The sequence below is a fragment of the Oncorhynchus keta genome, chromosome 32, assembly GCF_023373465.1.
Source record: "Oncorhynchus keta strain PuntledgeMale-10-30-2019 chromosome 32, Oket_V2, whole genome shotgun sequence".
Lineage (NCBI taxonomy): Eukaryota > Metazoa > Chordata > Actinopteri > Salmoniformes > Salmonidae > Oncorhynchus > Oncorhynchus keta.
The window spans coordinates 20,684,042-20,701,929 of record NC_068452.1 but is presented as its reverse complement, the minus strand read 5'-3'; the positions used below and the strand labels follow the sequence as shown (position 1 = coordinate 20,701,929).

At 46.3% G+C, this 17,888-nt stretch overlaps 1 protein-coding gene across 2 annotated transcripts in view; it reads right to left on the bottom strand.

The window, feature by feature from the left end:
- LOC118365776 (disintegrin and metalloproteinase domain-containing protein 11-like) overlaps window positions 1-13,103 on the bottom strand; it is a 63,494-nt gene extending 50,391 nt beyond the window's left edge. Inside the window, exons 1-4 of one of the 2 annotated variants that reach the window (XM_052490846.1) lie at window positions 12,613-13,103; window positions 11,989-12,182; window positions 8,486-8,562; window positions 2,494-2,560 (exon numbers count right to left, since the gene is read on the bottom strand). In XM_052490846.1, the coding sequence (XP_052346806.1) occupies window positions 2,494-2,560; window positions 8,486-8,562; window positions 11,989-12,182; window positions 12,613-12,670 (396 nt within the window). In that variant the 5' untranslated portion in view covers window positions 12,671-13,103. The remainder of the gene's footprint in view (window positions 1-2,493; window positions 2,561-8,485; window positions 8,563-11,988; window positions 12,183-12,612) is intronic. The other variant, XM_052490845.1, reaches the window with a different exon arrangement.
- Window positions 13,104-17,888: the final 4,785 nt, after the last annotated feature.

Below are 17,888 nucleotides of genomic sequence, written 5' to 3'. Positions count from 1 at the left end.
AGTATGTCAACAGTACGTCAACAGTATGTCTACAGTATGTCTACAGTACGTCAACCGTATGTCTACAGTATGTCTACAGTACGCCTACAGTACGTCTACAGTATGTCAACAGAATGTCAACCATATGTCTACAGTATGTCCATAGTATGTCAACAGTATGTCTACAGTACGTCTACAGTACGTCTACAGTATGTCAACCGTATGTCTACAGTGCGTCTACAGTACGTCTACAGAATGTCTACAGTATGTGTACAGTACGTCTACAGTACGTCTACAATATGTCTACAGTATGTGAACCGTATGTCTACAGTACGTCTAAAGTACGTCTACAGTACGTCTACAGTATGTCAACAGTATGTCAACAGTACGTCTACAGTACATCTACAGTACGTCAATAGTACGTCAACAGTATGTCAACAGTATGTCTACAGTATGTCTACAGTACGTCAACCGTATGTCTACAGTATGTCTACAGTATGTCAACTGTATGTCTCCAGTATGTCTACAGTACGTCTACAGTACATCAACAGTACGTCTACAGTACGTCTATAGTACGTCTACAGTATGTCTACAGTACGTCTACAGTATGCCTACAGTACGTCAACAGTATGTCTACTGTATGTCAACCGTATGTCCACAGTACGTCAACAGTACGTCTACAGTACGTCTACAGTACGTCAACCGTATGTCTACAGTATGTCAACCGTATGTCTACAGTATGTCAACAGTATGTCTACAGTACTTCAACAGTACGTCAACAGTACGTCTACAGTACGTCTACAGTATGTCAACCGTATGTCTACAGTATGTCTACAGTACGTCTACAGTATGTCTACAGTATGTCAACCGTATGTCTACAGTATGTCAACAGTATGTCTATAGTATGTCTACAGTATGTCAACCGCATGTCTCCAGTATGTCTACAGTACGTCTACAGTACATCAACAGTACGTCTACAGTACGTCTACAGTACGTCTACAGTATGTCTACAGTACGTCTACAGTACGTCTACAGTACGTCAACAGTATGTCAACAGTATGTCAACCGTATGTCTACAGTACGTCAACAGTACGTCTACAGTACGTCTACAGTACGTCAACCGTATGTCTACAGTATGTCTACCGTATGTCTACAGTACGTCAACAGTACGTCAACAGTATGTCTACAGTATGTCTACAGTACGTCAACCGTATGTCTACAGTATGTCAACAGTACGTCTACAGTATGTCTACAGTATGCAACCGTATGTCTACAGTATGTCTACAGTACGTCTACAGTATGTCTACAGTATGTCAACTGTATGTCTACAGTATGTCTACAGTATGTCTACAGTACGTCTACAGTACGTCTAGAGTATGTCAACCGTATGTCTACAGTATGTCTACAGTATGTATACAGTACATCTACAGTACGTCTACAGTATGTCAACCGTATGTCTACAGTACGTCAACCGTATGTCTACAGTATGTCAACAGTACGTCTACAGTATGTCTACAGTATGTCAACCGTATGTCTACAGTATGTCTACAGTATGTCTACAGTACGTCTACAGTACGTCTAGAGTATGTCAACCGTATGTCTACAGTATGTCTACAGTATGTCTACAGTACGTCTACAGTACGTCTACAGTATGTCTACAGTATGTCAACCGTATGTCTACAGTACGTCTACAGTACGTCTACAGTATGTCAACCGTATGTCTACAGTATGTCTACAGTATGTCTACAGTACGTCTACAGTATGTCTACAGTATGTCAACCGTATGTCTACAGTACGTCTACAGTACGTCTACAGTACGTCTACAGTATGTCAACCGTATGTCTACAGTATGTCAACAGTATGTCTACAGTATGTCTACAGTACGTCTACAGTATGTCTACAGTATGTCAACCGTATGTCTACAGTACGTCTACAGTACGTCTACAGTACGTCTACAGTATGTCAACCGTATGTCTACAGTACGTCTACAGTATGTCAGCAGTATGTCTACAGTACGTCTACAGTATGTCAGCAGTATGTCAGCAGTACGTCTACAGTATGTCTACAGTATGTCTACTGTACGTCTACAGTATGTCTACAGTATGTCTACAGTACATCTACAGTATGTCTACAGTATGTCTACAGTATGCAGAAAACACAGTACCTTTTTCAGAGGTATGGTTAGAACTTCCATTATAACTAAGGCCATGTGTTTCGCACAGTCATGTTACATAGCAAGAATTTATCCTTTATTTTAAGCCTTATCCAAAAATGATTTCTACCAAAAATGAAAGCAGTTGTCTGAGGATGGATTTGACATAAAAAGAAAATGGTACAGTTTGTTGAAAAAGCTTTAAACAACGGTTTAAATCCAGGCATATCAAATGATTGTGCAAAATACAGGGCCCTAATTATAACACACACACACAAATACCCCCCACACACACACACACACACACACACACACACACACACACACACACACACACACACACACACACACACGCACACTACCATAGACTGCGAGGGTTTGCCGTCTTGGTGGAAGTGCCGCTCCACGTAGTCTGAGGACAGGAGGTTGCTGCAGAGAGAAAACACAGAGACACCTCTGTTATTATGAACAGACACCTCTCTCACAAACTATACCGCAAGCCGAGCTCTACGCTACGTCTAAGACAACGAGGCGCATCCGTCATGTTTATGATTTATCCTCGTTCTCTGCATATCTATTCTGCTTGGGAATAGATACGCAGTCTGTACGAATATGGTCCGTTCTTAAACGGAATTCCATTTCAGAGTTCATGCATGAGGGCGTTGTGTAATGCATGGCTGTAGCGTACAGCATATGGATGTGATTTATGACGTTATCGTAGCCAGGCAGTAGCCGTAACAGAGTAGCGGTGGTCTGGCTGCTGTGTTGACTCCTTTACTGTGCTGTAGGGGAGTTACAGTACATTAAGCACATTAATAATAAAGTCATGACAATCCGGGCCACTCTCTCTCTCTCTTTCTCTGTCTCCCCCATCCCCCCCTTTCTCTCTTTCTGTCTCATCTCTCTCTCTGTCCCCCCCATCCTTCTCTTTCTCTCTTTCTGTCTCCTGTCTCCTCTCTTTCTCTCTTTCTGTCTCCCCTCTCTCTGTCCCCCCATCCTCCTCTTTCTCTCTTTCTGTCTCCCCTCTCTCTCTTTCTCTGTCCCCCATCCCCTCTTTCTCTCTTTCTGTCTCCTGTCTCCTCTCTCTCTGTTCCCCCATCCCCATCTTTCTCTCTTTCTGTCTCCTCCCTCTCTCTGGCCCCCCCCATCCCCCTCTTTCTGTCTCCTGGCTCCTCTCTCTCTCTCTCTCTCTCTCTCTCTCTCTCTCTCTCTCTCTCTCTCTCTCTCTCTCTCTCTCTCTCTCTCTCTCTCTCTGTCCCCCATCCCCTCTTTCTCTCTTTCTGTCTCCTCTCTCTCTGTCCCCCATCCCTCTCTTTCTCTCTTTCTGTCTCCTCTCTCTCTGTCCCCCATCCCTCTCTTTCTCTCTTTCTGTCTTCTGTCTCCTCTCTCTCTCTCTGCCCCCCATCCCCTCTTTCTCTCTTTCTGTCTCCTGTCTCTCTCTCTGTCCCCCCCATCCCCCTCTTTCTCTGTTTCTGTCTCCTGTCTCCTCTCGCTCTGTTCCCCATCCCCTCTTTCTGTCTTTCTGTCTCCTCTCTCTCTCTCTGTCCCCCATCCCCTCTTTCTCTCTTTCTGTCTCCTCTCTCTCTCTCTCTCTGTCCCCCATCCCCTCTTTCTCTCTTTCTGTCTCCTGTCTCCTCTCTCTCTGTTCCCCCATCCCCATCTTTCTCTTTTCTGTCTCCTCCCTCTCTCTGCCCCCCCATCCCCCTCTTTTCTGTCTCCTGGCTCCTCTCTCTCTCTCTCTCTCTCTCTCTCTCTCTCTCTCTCTCTCTCTCTCTCTCTCTCTCTCTCTCTCTCTCTCTCTCTCTCTCTCCTCTCTCTCTCTCTCTCTGTCCCCCATCCCCCTCTTTCTCTCTTTCTGTCTCCTCTCTCTCTGTCCCCATCCCTCTCTTTCTCTCTTTCTGTCTCCTCTCTCTCTGTCCCCCATCCCTCTCTTTCTCTCTCTTTCTGTCTTCTGTCTCCTCTCTCTCTCTCTGCCCCATCCCCTCTTTCTCTCTTTCTGTCTCCTGTCTCTCTCTCTGTCCCCCCCATCCCCCTCTTTCTCTGTTTCTGTCTCCTGTCTCCTCTCGCTCTGTTCCCCCATCCCCCTCTTTCTGTCTTTCTGTCTCCTCTCTCTCTCTCTGTCCCCCATCCCCTCTTTCTCTCTTTCTGTCTCCTGTCTCCTCTCTCTCTGTTCCCCCATCCCCCTCTTTCTCTCTTTCTGTCTCCTGTCTCCCCTCTCTCTCTCTGTCCCCCCATCCCCCTCTTTCTCTTTTTCTGTCTCCTGTCTCCTCTCTCTGTCCCCCCATCCCCCTCTTTCTCTCTTTCTGTCTCCTCTCTCTCTCACTCTGTCCCCATCCCCCTCTTTCTCTGTTTCTGTCTCCTGTCTCCTCTCTCTCTCTCTGTTCCCCCATCCCCATCTTTCTCTTTTTTTTCTGTCTCCTCCTCTCTCTCTGCCCCCATCCCCTCTTTCTGTCTCCTGTCTCCTCTCTCTCTCTCTCTGTCCCCCATCCCCCTTTTCTCTCTTTCTGTCTCCTCTCTCTCTCTCTGTCCCCCATCCCCCTCTTTCTCTCTTTCTGTCTCCTGTCTCCTCTCTCTCTCTCTCTGTTCCCCCATCCCCATCTTTCTTTTTTCTGTCTCCTCCTCTCTCTGCCCCCATCCCCTCTTTCTGTCTCCTGTCTCCTCTCTCTCTCTGTCCCCCCATCCCCCTCTTTTCTCTCTTTCTGTCTCCTCTCTCTCTCTGTCCCCATCCCCTCTTTCTCTCTTTCTCTCTCTCCTGTCTCTCTCTCTCTCTCTCTCTCTCTCTCTCTCTCTCTCTCCCCCCATCCCCTCTTTCTCTCTTTCTGTCTCCTCCTCTCTCTCTGTCCCCCATCCCTCTCTTTCTCTCTTTTTCTGTCTCCTCTCTCTCTGTCCCCCATCCCTCTCTTTCTCTCTTTTCTGTCTTCTGTCTCCTCTCTCTCTCTCTGCCCCCCATCCCCTCTTTCTCTCTTTCTGTCTCCTGTCTCTCTCTCTGTCCCCCATCCCCCTCTTTCTCTGTTTCTGTCTCCTGTCTCCTCTCGCTCTGTTCCCCATCCCCTCTTTCTGTCTTTCTGTCTCCTCTCTCTCTCTCTGTCCCCCATCCCCTCTTTCTCTCTTTCTGTCTCCTGTCTCCTCTCTCTCTGTTCCCCATCCCCCTCTTTCTCTCTTTCTGTCTCCTGTCTCCCTCTCTCTCTCTGTCCCCCATCCCCCTCTTTTTTCTCTTTTTTTCTGTCTCCTGTCTCCTCTCTGTCCCCCATCCCCTCTTTCTCTCTTTCTGTCTCCTCTCTCTCTCACTCTGTCCCCATCCCCTCTTTCTCTGTTTCTGTCTCCTGTCTCCTCTCTCTCTCTGTTCCCCCATCCCCATCTTTCTCTTTTTCTGTCTCCTCCCTCTCTCTGCCCCCATCCCCCTCTTTCTGTCTCCTGTCTCCTCTCTCTCTCTCTGTCCCCCATCCCCCTCTTTCTCTCTTTCTGTCTCCTCTCTCTCTCTCTGTCCCCCATCCCCCTCTTTCTCTCTTTCTGTCTCCTGTCTCCTCTCTCTCTCTCTCTGTTCCCCCATCCCCATCTTTCTCTTTTTCTGTCTCCTCCCTCTCTCTGCCCCCATCCCCCTCTTTCTGTCTCCTGTCTCCTCTCTCTCTCTCTGTCCCCCATCCCCCTCTTTCTCTCTTTCTGTCTCCTCTCTCTCTCTCTGTCCCCCATCCCCCTCTTTCTCTCTTTCTGTCTCCTGTCTCCTCTCTCTCTCTCTCTGCCCCCCATCCCCCTCTTTCTCTGTTTCTGTCTCTTGTCTCCTCTCTCTCTCTCTCTGTCCCCCCCATCCCCCTCTTTCTCTCTTTCTGCCTCCTCTCTCTCTCTCTGTCCCCTATCCCCTCTTTCTCTCTTTCTGTCTCCTGTCTCCTCTCTCTCTGTTCCCCCATCCCCCTCTTTCTCTCTTTCTGTCTCCTGTCTCCTCTCTCTCTCTCTGTCCCCCATCCCCCTCTTTCTGTCTCCTCTCTCTGTCTCTGTCCCCCATCCCCTCTTTTCTCTCTTTCTGTCTCCTGTCTCCTCTCTCTGTCCCCCATCCCCTCTTTTTCTCTTTCTGTCTCCTGTCTCCTCTCTCTCTCTCTCTCTGTCCCCCATCCCCCTCTTTTCTCTCTTCTGTCTCCTCTCTCTCTCTCTCTGTCCCCCATCCCCCCTCTTTCTATGTTTCTGTCTCCTGTCTCTCTCTCTCTCTGTCCCCCCATCCCCTCTTTCTCTCTCTTCTGTCTCCTGTCTCTCTCTCTCTCTGTCCCCCCCTCATCCCCTCTCCCCTTTCTCTCTCTTTCTGTCTCCTGTCTCCTCTCTCTCTCTGTCCCCCCATCCCCTCTTTTCTGTCTCTGTCTCCTGTCTCCTCTCTCTCTGTCCCCCATCCCCTCTTTCTTCTTTTCTGTCTCTGTCTCCTCTCTCCTCTCTCTGTCCCCCATCCCCTCTTTTTCTCTCTTTTCTGTCTCCTATGTCTCTCCTCTCTCTCTGTCCCCCATCCCCTCTTTCTGTCTCTCTCTGTCCCCCCATCCCCTCTTTCTCTCTTTCTGTCTCTGTCTCCCCTCTCTCTGTCCCCATCCCCTCTTTCTCTCTTTCTGTCTCCTGTCTCCTGTCTCTCTCTCTCTGTCCCCCTATCCCCCTTTTCTCTCTTTCTGTCTCCTGTCTCCTCTCTGTCCCCCATCCCCCTCTTTCTCTCTTTCTGTCTCCTCTCTCCTCTCTCTGTCCCCCATCCCCTCTTTTTTCTCTTTTTCTGTCTCCTGTCTCCCTCTCTCTCTCTCTCTCCCCCCATCCCCCTCTTTCTCTGTTTCTGTCTCCTGTCTCCTCTCTCTCTCTCTGTCCCCCATCCCCCTCTTTCTCTCTTTTCTGCCTCCTCTCTCTCTCTGTCCCCCATCCCCTCTTTCTCTTTTCTGTCTCCTGTCTCCTCTCTCTCTGTTCCCCCATCCCCCTCTTTCTCTCTTTCTGTCTCCTGTCTCCTCTCTCTCTCTGTCCCCCATCCCCCTCTCTTTCTGTCTCCTCTCTCTGTCTCTGTCCCCCATCCCCTCTTTTTCTCTCTTTCTGTCTCCTGTCTCCTCTCTCTGTCCCCATCCCCCTCTTTTCTCTCTTTCTGTCTCCTCTCTCTCTCTCTCTGTCCCCCATCCCCCTTTCTGTCTTTCTGTCTCTGTCCCCCATCCCTCTCTCTCTCTCTCTCTCTCTGTCTCCTGTCTCCTCTCTCTCCCCCCCATCCCCTCTCTTTCTCTCTCTCTCTCCTCTCTCTCTCTGTCCCCCATCCCCCTCTTTCTCTGTTTCTGTCTCCTGGCTCCTCTCTCTTCGCCCCCCCCCTCTTTCTCTCTCTTTCTGTCTCTGTCTCTCTCTCTCTCTCCCCCTCTCTCTCTTTCTCTCTCTCTCTGTCTCCTCCTCTCACTCTCTCTCTCTCTCTCTCTCTCTCTCTCTCTCTCTCTCTCTCTCTCTCTCTCTCTCTCTCTGTCCCCCATCCCCTCTTTCTCTGTTTCTGTCTCCTGTCTCCTCTCGCTCTCTCTGTCCCCCCATCCCCCTCTTTCTGTCTCCTGTCTCCTGTCTCTCTCTCTGTCCCCCCATCCCCTCTTTCTCTGTTTCTGTCTCCTGTCTCCTCTCTCTCTGTTCCCCCATTCCCCTCTTTCTCTGTTTCTGTCTCCTGTCTCCCCTCTCTCTCTCTGTCCCCCCATCCCCTCTTTCTCTCTTTCTGTCTCCTGTCTCCTCTCTCTCTGTTCCCCCATCCCCCTCTTTCTGTCTCCTCTCTCTCTCTGTCCCCCATCCCCTCTTTCTCTCTTTCTGTCTCATGTCTCCTCTCTCTCTCTCTGTCCCCCCATCCCCCTCTTTCTCTCTTTCTGTCTCCTGTCTCCTCTCTCTCTCTGTCCCCCCATCCCCTCTTTCTCTCTTTCTGTCTCCTGTCTCCTCTCTCTGTTCCCCATCCCCTCTTTCTCTCTTTCTGTCTCCTGTCTCCCCTCTCTCTCTCTGTCCCCCTATCCCCCTCTTTCTCTCTTTCTGTCTCCTGTCTCCTCTCTCTCTCTCTGTCCCCCCATCCCCCTCTTTCTCTCTTTCTGTCTTCTGTCTCCTCTCTCTCTGTTCCCCCATTCCCCTCTTTCTCTGTTTCTGTCTTCCGTCTCTCTCTCTCTTCTCTCTCTCTAGGGTGGGTAGCTGTATTGAAGGAGCTCTCGGGGTCTCTGTGTCCCTGACGCTCCACTAAGCATTTGATCATGTGTCATACATGGAAGGAGAAAAGTGTATTTGCTAACAGTAGCAGTTATGGAAATGCCAACGTTGATGATTGTGGCGATTAAGGAAATACAGACTGATGGAAATGGGGTGTGGCGAATACGTCAATCAAGTTGACAAATCAAATGTACTCACTGGTTTAACTCCATGTCCAGGGTGAAGGTGTGTCCGAAGGTTTCCACCTGGAAACAACTCTGGGCCAAATGGACTGGCTTAAATAGGGAGAAGGTGAGATGAGGATCGAAAGAGAGAGAGAGAGAGAGAGAGACATTACAGGAAGAACCACTTAAAAGTAAACCACTCTAATAGCGGTTCGCCCATTTGGTGAGTCACAATGAAAGCTTTCATTCTGTAAGAAGTATCACAAACCAACATATGTACTGTACAAATGCATTTCTGCCAGCGCAATACTGCATATGTATCAAAAGCACTTTAGCAGCTAACATAGTCGGATTGATAAAGTGTCCATTGATTTGGCTGGACTGAATCCATTCCAATAGGCAGTACGGAAGCCATCCAGGAAGTGCATTTGTATTCAGCGATAGAGATGGACGGGAAGAGGGTTTACGGGAAAGGAGAAAGCTGTACATTTCCATCTACATTAAGTTGGTGTGAAGCCAATGTGTTCCTACTGTCGGCTGCCAAAATAAATGGAGAGGTAAGGAGAAGGCAATGAGGAGCTTTACTGGCTGCCAGAGATTTATAGCAGTCAAAACACAGTGTCGCCAAAAGCCCAAACAGTGCCAGCATTCAATCCCAACCCACTGTAATTCTGTCTGCAGGATACAGGCTGCAGTGAATCGTTGGACTTTCACTGAGACAAGACTCCCATTCGGAAACCATTCCCTCCAATGATTCCACACCACTCAACTTCAGCTGGAGCAGGGCGAGGGCAGTTCTGCTTGGCTAAAGGAAGGATTCAAATGTGGTGTCATGGATATCAATCCAAGGAGTTCTGTAACGTTTTAATGTGTGAAGAAATCAAGACGGTTTATTTTGGTCAATCAATAGATCAGTAGATTTGTTTGAATCGATCAGTATTTACCAGCCCTGAATCATAACATCCCTCAGGATATTTAGGTGGCAACCAACAGCACCCTTGTCTGTAACATCAAGGCATCTTGATACTGTTCTTATGCCAGTCAGTCCTCCGGGAACCTTGGGATAGCAGGTTCATTACTCAGTAACAACCAGTGATTGTAAAATCAATCTGAAACATGCTGTAGAAACAGAGGTATCTTCACTTCCAGTCCATTGATTAAATAAAGACATCTGAGGAAACAGTAGGCTGTACAACTTGGAATCAAAATGTACCTATGGAAAAGTTGATCAATTCATGAGTCAGAATGACAGCTAGGAAAATTCCATCTAAACTTATTTAGAATCCTCTGTAAAAAAAAAAAGAAATAAAGAAGAAAAGTATCACTTAAAAAAAATTGAAGTAAGGTTAAAAAAAGTATTACTTGTAACCAACAGAACCCTCCTAATTAAGTAAAAATATCACCCTTTACCAATTAAACCACTTGTCAAAAACATCTCCAAAAACAACAGCACCGGGCTTTTACACGATCCCCATCCAAATACCCTTGAGCCTCTTTAAATATTTCAATCACATCCCACGGTAGGTTAAACCAAGCAGCGTAATGAGAGACAGATTTATCTCCAGATGAGTGTAATGATTCTCTCAACCAACTCAACTCAACACTCAACCCACCAGAAGGGTATATTACAAAGCAGGATCAATAAGTTAGCCAGGTAACATTGATGAACAACCAGAAATAGCTATTGATTTTCTGATTCTTTAAGAGCTTAACTTAGAAATGTGTTTTTGGTTGTTGAATCACTTCGACCATACTCATTTCAAGCTTATCCTTAAAACAAAGTTATTTCCGAATATTTAGGTGAGTTATCTTGTTAACTCATTGATCTCTGGTGTCCCACTGATAGATATAGACCTACATAGAATCACACCCTCAATCCCACTTACAACTTCCTCTTCAGAGAAAGAGAGTGGGTGTATGATTTCTTTCTTTAAAGAAAGGGATTGGAGGGTGAGGTAGAGATAAAAGGGGAAAAAAGAGGGGGATTTTGTACCAGTGGAGATTTTAGCCCAAGTAGCACTTCTCACACAGGCCTGTTGAATCACTGATGGGGACATAAACTCAGTGAAAAAATAAATGTCCCTTTTTCAGGACCCTGTCTTTCAAAGATAATTCGTAAAAATCCAAATAACTTCACAGATATTCATTGCAAAAGGTTTAAACACTGTTTACCATGCTTGTTCAATGAACCATAAACAATTAATGAACATGCACCTGTGGAGCGGTTGTTAAGACAGCTTACAGATATGTATCTGTTGGCCACAGATATATATTTTTAAAAAAGGTAAGAGGCGTGGATCAGAAAACCAGCCAGTACCATTTGCGTCATGCAATGCAAAACATCTCCTTCGCATAGAGTTGATCAGGCTATTGACTGTGGCCTGTGGAATGTAGTCCCACTCCTCTTCAATGCCTGTGTGAAGTTGCTGGATATTGGCGGGAACTGGAACACGCTGTTGTACACATTGATCCAGACACCAGAGCATCCCAAACATGCTCAATGGGTGACATGTCTGGTGAGTATGTTGGCCATGAAAGAACTGGGACATTTTCAGCTTCCAGAAGCAGATGAATGTCACGACAATGGGCATCAGGATCTCATCGCGGTATCTCTGTGCATTCCAATTGCCATCGATAAAACGCAATTGTGTTTGTTGCCTGTACGTTACTTATACCTGCCCATACCATCACCCCACCACCACCATGGTGCACTCTGTTCATAACAGCAAACCACTCACCCACACAACGCACATACTGCGGTTGTCAAGCCAGTTGAACGTACAACCAAATTCTCTAAGAATGACATTGGAGGCGGCTTATGGTAGAGAAATTAACATTAAATTCTCTGGCAACAGCTCTGGTGGACATTCCTGTAGTCAGCATGTGAATTGCACGCTCCCTCTAAACTTAAGACATCTGTGGCATTGTGTTGTGTGACAAAACTGCACATTTTAGAGTGGCCTTTCTTGTACCCAGCACAAGGTGTAATGATCATGCTGTTTAATCAGCTTCTTGATATGCCACACCTGTCAAGTGGATAGATTATCTTGGCAAAGGAGAAATGCTCACTAACAGGGATATAAACAAATGTGTGCGCAAATTTTGAGAGAAATAAACTACTTGTGTGTATGGAACATTTCTGGGTTCTTTTATTTCAGCTCATGAAACATGGGACCAACACACATGTTGCGCTTACATTTTTGTTCAGTGTATATACAAGCAAGCTGAAGACACCTGGAGGTTCAGAGTAAGAACAGCACACCTGCCAGTCACAGAGTTGAAGTTATGGCATTATGGGACTGATGATAGACTTGTGCAGTTTGGGATGGATCTTATGATACACTTGAAAACAAGAGACAGGCCAAAACAGGCAAGACAGGGTTCGCACAAGTAATTTGGGTGGGGAGAAACCATGACAGTGTCAACAATGAACTGGGAATTTAATGCAAGAGAGAGAACGAAAACGAATAAATAACACCCCAATAAGAACGGGTTGCCACACCCACTTCTCCATTGCGGACAGTGGTCTATACTTACGGGGGTACCTCCCGTGGTATTCTTCATGCGAGTATCCAAATAGCCGTGGGACATTTCTTCCTCCGACTCCATCTGCTGCACCAGCCGCTTTGGATAGGCGACTTCGACCGCAATGTCGTTACGGTCTCCCCGCTCCTCTGGCGAGAACCAATCCCACAAACTCGCATCCCGCAGCAAAGTCGACCTGCCGTCGCCTGTAACGCAGGAGACCTGATAACTGCCAACTTTAAACCACACACGGTTTATCACACAGAAAAACGATATATATTTTTTTTAAATGACATTTGACATAAATAGGCTGATAAGGCACCGCGTCAGGCGCTGGTTCTACAGTACGTGCAAGCCCTTGATATAAAAGGCGACAGCGCTGCGGTGAAAATGTGTTGATGCAGCAAATCTACCGCATCCGTAGAACTGAAGGAGAGGGATCTTATTAAAAACACTACGTTCTTGGCACAGGGGCAACTATCTCCAGCTGCGCGCTACCCCCACACACACTATTGTAGACTAGTCTACAGAGGAAGAAGTGATTGCAGATGCAAAAATTGGGGAAAGCCTACATCGGGCAGGGGTAAACTTGGAAATGAAAAGGGTGCTTCCTCCCTCTCCCGTCATCCCTCTTACCTGACACGGAAAGCCTCTCACCCACTGCAGCAAAGACCAAGCACCACACCGCCAGCATGATGTTCACATATTCCCCCGAATTAACATCGAGTGCGTTACAATGTAACAGGCGCAGATAAAAAGAAAACCGATGCTCAAACGATTATGGCGAGAGAGAAAAAACACCGAATGAATCTGGTGGACAGCTGACGCTCGTCCTCTCATCTCCCCATTCAACTCGTAGCATACAGTCTCACCGATATCAGGCAATGGAATTAAATAGCCTATCACCAAATGAAGAAAAAATACAGGCCTAATAGCCTATGCCAGAGCCGATCAATATTGGAATTGTCAAATTAGCCTAGATTATGTAGAATAGGTCAAATGGGGAGATTTGAGTGCACGTATGCATACATCCTACATGATTGTGTGTGTGTAAGCTGTATGTATGCATGAGTGTATGCGAATCTGCGGTATGTGGAAATGGTAGATAGAAAATGAACAGAATTGCGTTGGGTCTGCGGTGATGAGGACACGTGGGACCATAGTACCCTCCCCTCATTCTATCTCCAAGCGTCCTTCCGTTGCCATGTAGTTTTTTATCTGCACAAGAGCGGATGCGACAACCCGGGTACCAAGGTGCCAATTGAGGTAAACATAGTAGGGTTTTGTGTGTTCATTCATTTTCTATGAGGACTTATGGATTGCTCGAGTCAACACGAGTAATTCATGAAGATCCTGAATAGATAGGTTCATCCATGGATGGATGAGGTGGAGGAAAATGTTCTTCAGAGAAAACACAATAGCCTGCAGTATCCTATAGAAATGGACTTTCATTGTCCATATTGGTCAGTATTGTGGTGCAGCGAAACTCACGAACAGAATGTATTGTAGTGAACAAAATGGAGATCCACACAGCAATTGAAAAGTGGTATCTAATAGCAGGACATGGTGCAACCATTGTGCCCAGAGGTGTGTATGGTAAATATAGATGCCATTCTCCCTCCCTATCTCCAGCTGTCCACTACCACGAGGAGACACAGAAGCTGCAGGCACACATTGATAAATGGGACAGTGAAGAGCGATGACTAGCTATTGTTGGAAGAAGTGGGCTTGACTAGCAGGCTGTGTGTGTGTTGGAGCTGATAAGAAGTGTCCTGAGGTGACTCCATGTAAGCTGGATGTCTTAGATGATCATACAGATAGCTGAATGTGCAGAACGAGGGCTATTATTGTGCACAGAATAATAATCATGCCATAATGTGCCATTTCATTAAAGGAGAATTTAGCTTTTTTTACAACCAAATCAACATTTTTGATTTAAATGGAATGTTATAGAAGTGTCCAGACTAGAGGTCTTCACTATTCTGACTGAACCCGAATACCAGAGACCTGGCCCGGGAACCGAGTGGGTATGGGTCCAAAACTCTATCTTCTCCATCGGGTCTGGGTCGGGTCCTGTTTGTTTGTCATTGGGTCTTGGGTCTATGTAACTATAGCTGATAGACCCGAGTGGAACCGAATGGACCTGACCACAGCTTTGTATAGCCTATAGCATATTTATGTTACGCTAATATGGTGAATTTATTGACATATTTATTAACATATAAATACATATTTATTAACAAAAATAGCAACTTGGCTGATTTTTGGGTCACTCGGTTCCAATCGGTTCTGGTCTAGACCCGGAACCCGTTAGATACAGGTTCAGGTCGAGTCTAGGTCTGGTTGTCGTCGGGTCTATTCGGGTTCAGGTCGGATTTTCTCCGGTCAACGTCCTCCTTTTTTTTTGTTGATGATCGGGTCTGTTTGGGTCCAGGTCCAACTTTTTGGACCCAAGAAGACCACTTTTTTTGGTGATTTCACTTATTTTTGAGACACTTACCCCAACCGGCAATTCACTTCCTCATCCTCATCGTGCAGTACGGGGGCTCTGAAAAAACATGAACAAATGCTCCAAAAATACCCAAATATGTCATTTTAAAAATTGAAATACTCTCAGTATAGTGATGTTGGTCCCTCAGATTTGTGTGCTAAAAATGAGAACTCGAAAGAGAATATCTTCTCCTCAGCCACCCAGGCCATGGGCCACCCAGACCATCCTTCTACTTCAGGAGAGCCGGTATAGCTGGAGTGAACTAAGGCCAAGACTGAGATGCACTTGCCAACTTTGCGTTCTGCCTAATGCTGCATTCATATTCATAACCAAGTGGGAAGTTGGTCATTTCCAGTTGTGAAGTAGGAAATATGAGTTGAATGAATTCATGCGCTTTGAACTTGTTGAGAAATGCTGATTAGCTCATGGCAAACAAGCTGGGTCAACAATAAACTAAAATTACAGCTATCATGCTCACATAATTTAATGGATTGCTTTTTATAAATCAAGTTTTGTTGCATTTAATTCATAGGGTAATTTTTTCAACCTTAATCATATCATAATCAACTTTTACCAGTTGAATGTAGACACAAATATAAGACTATTTTATATTACACATTCAAGTAAACACTTTATTAAAATATGCAAATGAGGTGAAATCTCATTAAATATATGCATATCGTGCAAATCCATTTTTCTGGACACTGAATGAAGTCAGCCTAAATATTTTGATTTCAATTTGTTGAGACACTCCAGGACCGGACTTGTCCAGAGCAGATTGTGGATAAATAATTTTTTCAAATTTCCATCTGTAAAATACTAAAGACATAAAAAGTCAAATGCAATTTTGCTGTATTTTTACAAAGAAAGTGTTATTTACAATAAACAATTTACATCATATCAACCATAAAAAAATTGTATGAATGCAGATGCTTCTGAAGCTGAGAAAAAATGAGTTGGCGTGTGGGAAGAGTCTGCCTTTCAGGAAATGGCAGTTAAAGACAAATACACTGAATTTAGACTAACAAACGCCAAACGCCTATTTAGACCTAATCACCATCTCTTCAAAGTTACTAAATATAGTCCAGTTTGTAACACTCTCTATGAATTGGGATGTTAAATGCTGTGTGATTTAATGTAGTGAGATTTGAAATTATTGAGGTATATCCATTTTAAAGTGGATAAAATTAATTAAAATAATATTACTGGATCAAAATACCAACAAATTTAAAAATGTATAAGTATATGCATGTGGAAGAAGTCGGAGCTCAGGGATTACCAGTAAGAGGGGCGTTCATGATTTTTCCTAATACCGTCTATGAATGAAGGTTATGAAGGCAGCATACGAACAGCCCCTATCCGTGGTGTATTTAAGCTAAAATACTCGAGGAGGTGTGGTATATGGCCAATATACCATTAATAAGGGATGTTCCTATGCAGGGAGCCTAGTGGTTAGAGTGTTGGACTTATAACCGAAAGGCTGCAAGATCAACTCCCCGAGCTGACAAGGTAAAAATCTGTCATTCTGTCCCTGAACAAGGCATTTAACCCACTGTTCCTAGGCTGTCATTGAAAATGAGAATTTGTTCTTAACTACATTTTACATTTACATTTAAGTCATTTAGCAGACGCTCTTATCCAGAGCGACTTACAAATTGGTGCATTCACCTTATGACATCCAGTGGAACAGCCACTTTACAATAGTGCATCTAAATCTTTTAAGGGGGGTGAGAAGGATTACTTTATCCTATCCTAGGTATTCCTTAAAGAGGTGGGGTTTCAGGTGTCTCCGGAAGGTGGTGATTGACTCCGCTGTCCTGGCGTCGTGAGGGAGTTTGTTCCACCATTGGGGAGCCAGAGCAGCGAACAGTTTTGACTGGGCTGAGCGGGAACTGTACTTCCTCAGTGGTAGGGAGGCGAGCAGGCCAGAGGTGGATGAACGCAGTGCCCTTGTTTGGGTGTAGGGCCTGATCAGAGCCTGGAGGTACTGAGGTGCCGTTCCCCTCACAGCTCCGTAGGCAAGCACCATGGTCTTGTAGCGGATGCGAGCTTCAACTGGAAGCCAGTGGAGAGAGCGGAGGAGCGGGGTGACGTGAGAGAACTTGGGAAGGTTGAACACCAGACGGGCTGCGGCGTTCTGGATGAGTTGTAGGGGTTTAATGGCACAGGCAGGGAGCCCAGCCAACAGCGAGTTGCAGTAATCCAGACGGGAGATGACAAGTGCCTGGATTAGGACCTGCGCCGCTTCCTGTGTGAGGCAGGGTCGTACTCTGCGGATGTTGTAGAGCATGAACCTACAGGAACGGGCCACCGCCTTGATGTTAGTTGAGAACGACAGGGTGTTGTCCAGGATCACGCCAAGGTTCTTAGCGCTCTGGGAGGAGGACACAATGGAGTTGTCAACCGTGATGGCAAGATCATGGAACGGGCAGTCCTTCCCCGGAAGGAAGAGCAGCTCCGTCTTGCCGAGGTTCAGCTTGAGGTGGTGATCCGTCATCCACACAATTGCAGAGATGCGATTCGCCACCTGGTCATCAGAAGGGGAAAGGAGAAGATTAATTGTGTGTCGTCTGCATAGCAATGATAGGAGAGACCATGTGAGGTTATGACAGAGCCAAGTGACTTGGTGTATAGCGAGAATAGGAGAGGGCCTAGAACAGAGCCTAGAACAGAGCCCTGGGGGACACCAGTGGTGAGAGCGTGGTGAGGAGACAGATTCTCGCCACGCCACCTGGTAGGAGCGACCTGTCAGGTAGGACGCAATCAAGCGTGGGCCGCGCCGGAGATGCCCAACTCGGAGAGGGTGGAGAGGAGGATCTGATGGTTCACAGTATCGAAGGCAGCCGATAGGTCTAGAAGGATGAGAGCAGAGGAGAGAGAGTTAGCTTTAGCAGTGCGGAGCGCCGCCGTGATACAGAGAAGAGCAGTCTCAGTTGAATGACTAGTCTTGAAACCTGACTGATTTGGATCAAGAAGGTCATTCTGAGAGAGATAGCGGGAGAGCTGGCCAAGGACGGCACGTTCAAGAGTTTTGGAGAGAAAAGAAAGAAGGGATACTGGTCTGTAGTTGTTGACATCGAAGGGATCGAGTGTAGGTTTTTTCAGAAGGGTGCAACTCTCGCTCTCTTGAAGACGGAAGGGACGTAGCCAGCGGTCAGGAATGATTTGATGAGCGAGGTGAGGTAAGGGAGAAGGTCTCCGGAAATGTTCTGGAGAAGACCTGTGGAGACCTGTGGAGCGAAGCGGAATGCGACCGGGTTGTTGAGTGCGGAAGTTATATTCAGTAGACGTTGGCTAGCTGTTGGCTAGCTAGCAGTGTCTCCTACGTTAAGGACGACAAATAGCTGGCTAGCTAACCTCGGTAAATTAAGATAATCACTCTAAGACTACACGCTCTAAACTACACAATTATCTTGGATAC